General features: G+C 45.5%; 1 protein-coding gene across 2 annotated transcripts in view; it reads left to right on the top strand.

Annotated features, from left to right (window-relative positions):
• Positions 1-71: 71 nt before the first annotated feature.
• Positions 72-4,059, top strand: part of nrp1a (neuropilin 1a) — a 56,512-nt gene continuing 52,524 nt past the window's right edge. For both annotated transcript variants that reach the window (XM_035530559.1, XM_035530557.1), the window contains exons 1-2: positions 72-726; positions 1,901-2,075. In XM_035530559.1, the coding sequence (XP_035386452.1) occupies positions 660-726; positions 1,901-2,075 (242 nt within the window). In that variant the 5' untranslated portion in view covers positions 72-659. The remainder of the gene's footprint in view (positions 727-1,900; positions 2,076-4,059) is intronic.

Here is a 4,059-nt window from a genome sequence, read left to right as displayed (position 1 = left end):
AATCAGAAAGCCCATACGCGACTCCTAGTCCGTGAAACCGGGCTGCGCACCGCGCTCAGGAAAGAAGAAAAGCCATTGCAATTTGGGGAGGGGGGTGTGTGTGTGTATCCCTCGCGTAAGACGCTGTCATGGCAATGCTATTTGCCAGATGTTTGTTTTATTAACTCGTGTCTTGTCAGATTTTGAGGCTAAGCAGAGCGTCGGGTTCCTGTGCAGATTGCCATTCGCTTATCTGGCCACTTTTAACCGAAGTGTAGCACCGTTTGCGCTTAAGCTCTCAGGCACGCTTTACGGCGAAGTATTACGCCGAGTCGGTTATCATTTTCTGTGGAGCCCAAAACGAGAGTTATTGTTTATTTTCTGTGATTCTTTGACAGGCTCTGTCTTCTGCTCAAGGAAATGGCCACACCGCAGTTTAAGCGAGGAACGCGGCTTAACGCGCGGAGAGGAAACCAGAGCTGAATGGCAGGATGCAAGCGACCTGAAGACGCAAAGTGGCACCTTTCTACTGCGCGTTGTTTTTGCTTTCCTTCCCTGCCCCCCAAAAAACCAAAACAGTCCGAGTGAGAGGAATTAACTCCACAGCACCACTGAGGAATTTGAATACGTTTTTGATTTTTTCTAGTTTAAATTTTCGTAAGACAAACGAGGACGCGAGGATGCGTTGTGGATTAGTGCTGGTCCTGTTAACGGGAACCTTTGTCACCGCTTTGGCGATCAAAAATGGTAAGTGACAGTCGATAAATATCGGGTTGGTTTAGGGAGCGTTTGGGCGGTTAGCCTGGGAAAACTGCGTGGTGAAGGGTTTGGGTCTCCTGGGGGCTCACCTGCTCGCCCTCGTTCCTGCTTGTGTCTGGTGCCTCGGTTCTGCTGAGTTTTAAATGCTCCGATTTTGAAATGCGCCCATGAGACCGCAGTGTAAGTTTGTTTTTAATAAGATTTATTTTTAATGACCCGAAGGTTATGTTAAAATAGTTTTCGTGTTATGGTCGGCTAACTATTTTTGTTTGAGCGAAGAAAATAAAAAGCTTTTCACATAAACGCACTTTAAGATAGTTTTGCATGGATTATCTTGCACCATAGACTTCCGATTATTCTTAAATAAAATGGAATGCGTTAAGTGTCTGGCATTTTCAGTCGTGAACTTTACTGGCATCCTCTCAGTAACTGAGCAGAAAATAGGACTGGAAATTAAAACCAAAAAGTTCCATCACTGACAGGTGAAAAGAAAATTAGAAAGGACATTTTTTTTACAGTATCAATTTGACCAAATTGTTAATGTTGACAAGTCAAAAACGTTTTCTGCCGCGTCATGCCCAAACGCACCCGGTCCCGGCACCGCCGTGGACCCGTTACCGTAATTTAATGAAGGTGGGCCTTTAGAAGTTAGAAAACTATTGCCTTTATGAAACTGGGGAGCATTCACCAAGCCGAGAAAGCCCAGTGATAAAACTCGACACAAACCATGTCCGACACAATACCCGACAACACACGATTCTCGCAAATAAGAACGTATTGTAGTCTAATACTTCTAAAGGCTATTTTGGCCTATATTTTAATTTTTATAGTATTTTCCTAAATTGTTTTCGGCGCTCTAAGGTGCCTGTATGCTTTAAAATAAAAAGCACTGAACATAAGAATGATAAGGATTACAGCAGAACTGTTTATATATAAAATAGCTTAGAAAGTCAGGATCTTCGTCAAATTATTATAGACATTATCCATTATGGTATTTTAAAGGTTATTGCTTTTTATGTCGCAAACGGGGTTTTGCCCGTTTCCCTAAGTTGTACGACTGTTCGTGAAAGTTGTTCGGATTCAGTTTGAATTGATCTGTATATATCATGTTTCTGACTCATGTAGCTTTTTTTTTTTTTTCTCGGTCGCAATTCTGTTCCAGACAAATGTGGGGATAATATCAGAATCACAAGCGCCAATTACCTCACCTCGCCCGGATACCCGGCGTCCTATTTTCCATCTCAGAAGTGCGTGTGGGTGATTACGGCCCCTGGACCGCAACAGAGGATTCTAATCAACTTTAACCCTCATTTTGATCTCGAGGACAGAGAATGCAAGTAAGTCCTAGCGCTGAGTTACACTACTTTTCTGTGTGGAGGTGCGCCACCCAGCGCCGGCTCAAAAACAGGCCGAAGACCGCTTTGTTATTAGAGCTACATGCGGTAGATGATTGTTTCATATTGTTTTGGTCATAATATATATATATATATATATATATATATATATATATATATATATATATATATACATATATATATATATATATACATATATATATATATATATATATATATATATATATATATATATATATATATATATATAAACATGCTGTATTGAAAGAATCATGAATAAGCACAGTTGACCTGTTGTGTGCATGGGCTATCTGAACACTATCTGTAATGTGAGAGTTGCACTAGTGCTCTGTGGTACACCTCTACTCCCTCCCCAATGCCCTGTCTGCTCCCTTTGTTTGTGCCGGAGGGTCTGGAGAACGTTGTCGGAGGCCTGTCACCATGTGGCCGTCCCTGCTACACTATCCTCCCCACCCAGATAGTCTTCCGCCCCGAGTCCTTTTGTGTTCACAGAAAGTCTCGTATTAATGGCACCGTTTATCAAGATCTTTACTTCTTTACAGCCCCGTAAACCCACAGAGATTTACAGCTTTGAATGACCCAGCGCTACCAGCACAAAGGGGTCCACTCCTAGTGCAGGGTCAGGTTTCCCTACCCAGAGACCACCCCCCACCCCACCTCAGCGCCCAACACACGTAAACTTTAAATGGGAGCTACTCATATAGATTGGAGTGTGGACGGACGCATGGCGAAGACAACAATGCATCACTCTGCTAATGAAATGCCCCGGAATGACTTTCTATTGTTTTGCAATAATTTGCAGCGTGAAAGAATAGGCGCCCAAGGCCGTAAGCACAAATGGTACGCTCTTCCTCTCAGTTTGGAAGTTGTGTTCCTTCTGCATTTTCATCTAGGCATCTCAGGCAGTGTGCAACAGACCTCCACGGGCAGCCGTGCATTTCCTGGTCCCCCAAATTTGATACTTGCCTTTTACGTTTTGAAAATGACTCATCGTTAATTTGTTAGCTGCTCCTTCGGTGATCAGTAGATACTGCAGGTATCACTTTACACGGCCTCTGCCAAGTGCCCTTCTGGATCTTGGAGGAAGGCCCATGCGCAATTTACCCGTTTTCGTGGTCATGGTTTGTAAACCGTGGTATTAAAGGACATCCTAACGACTAACCTAGAGAGACGTCTGTGAAATCCAATAAGCCCGCTGCGGCCCCTCAGACGTATTCCCCTTCTCCTGACCGCGCTCCCAGCAGGGGACGGGCCAATCCGAGCCTTCTGCCTGTCCTACAGCAACTTCGCCATCTCCACATAATTCAGGGTTACGTTTTCGTAGTTAAAGCCGAGACTAAATCTTCACCGGTGTTTCGTTTCCACGCGATCATTTCCTCACTTTAAGCCCCTTTATAGTAGCTGTGAAAAACACACGGATTTTCATTTGTTTCTTTTGATGCCCTGTAGTGATGAGCGTAAACCTAGGAGAGACCCGCATGGAGGTGTTTGTTTTTCGCGTGTTTGGTTTGGAGCTGGGCGTGACATCTGCTTAGCGGGCAGGGTGCCTGTCGGTGGATCTTCTCCAATCTCGCATCAAGAGTTTCCGCACGACGGAAGCCGTCGATGCCTGAAACGGCCCTCTTGATCGGACGGCGCTCGGGAAAGGCCGCTTCAGCGGGCCGCTGGCAATCTAATTAGCGGCAAACGGAACAGCGTGTTCCCCGCGTACCTGACATGTCCGTTATCAACAGAGCGAACGAGCACAGCCCGCGGACGTGCTGACGCATCCGGCGAGAAAGACGAGACAGCGAGAGAGACAGGGAAGGGAGCAGGTTGAGGAGCACAGGAGACAAGGCCCCAACTAAGTGCTGCTCTCGGACGGGACCAGCCGAGTTCGGACCTTGCTTGTATTCTCCGTAGTCTCTTTTGAGGACTTTTGGTACAGCTGCTTGTGGAGTTTGAG

Source organism: Electrophorus electricus, chromosome 10 (genome assembly GCF_013358815.1).
Source record: "Electrophorus electricus isolate fEleEle1 chromosome 10, fEleEle1.pri, whole genome shotgun sequence".
In the NCBI taxonomy this organism is placed as follows: domain Eukaryota; kingdom Metazoa; phylum Chordata; class Actinopteri; order Gymnotiformes; family Gymnotidae; genus Electrophorus; species Electrophorus electricus.
Note: the sequence above shows the minus strand (reverse complement) of the source record. Positions and strands in the feature narration are given on the sequence as shown.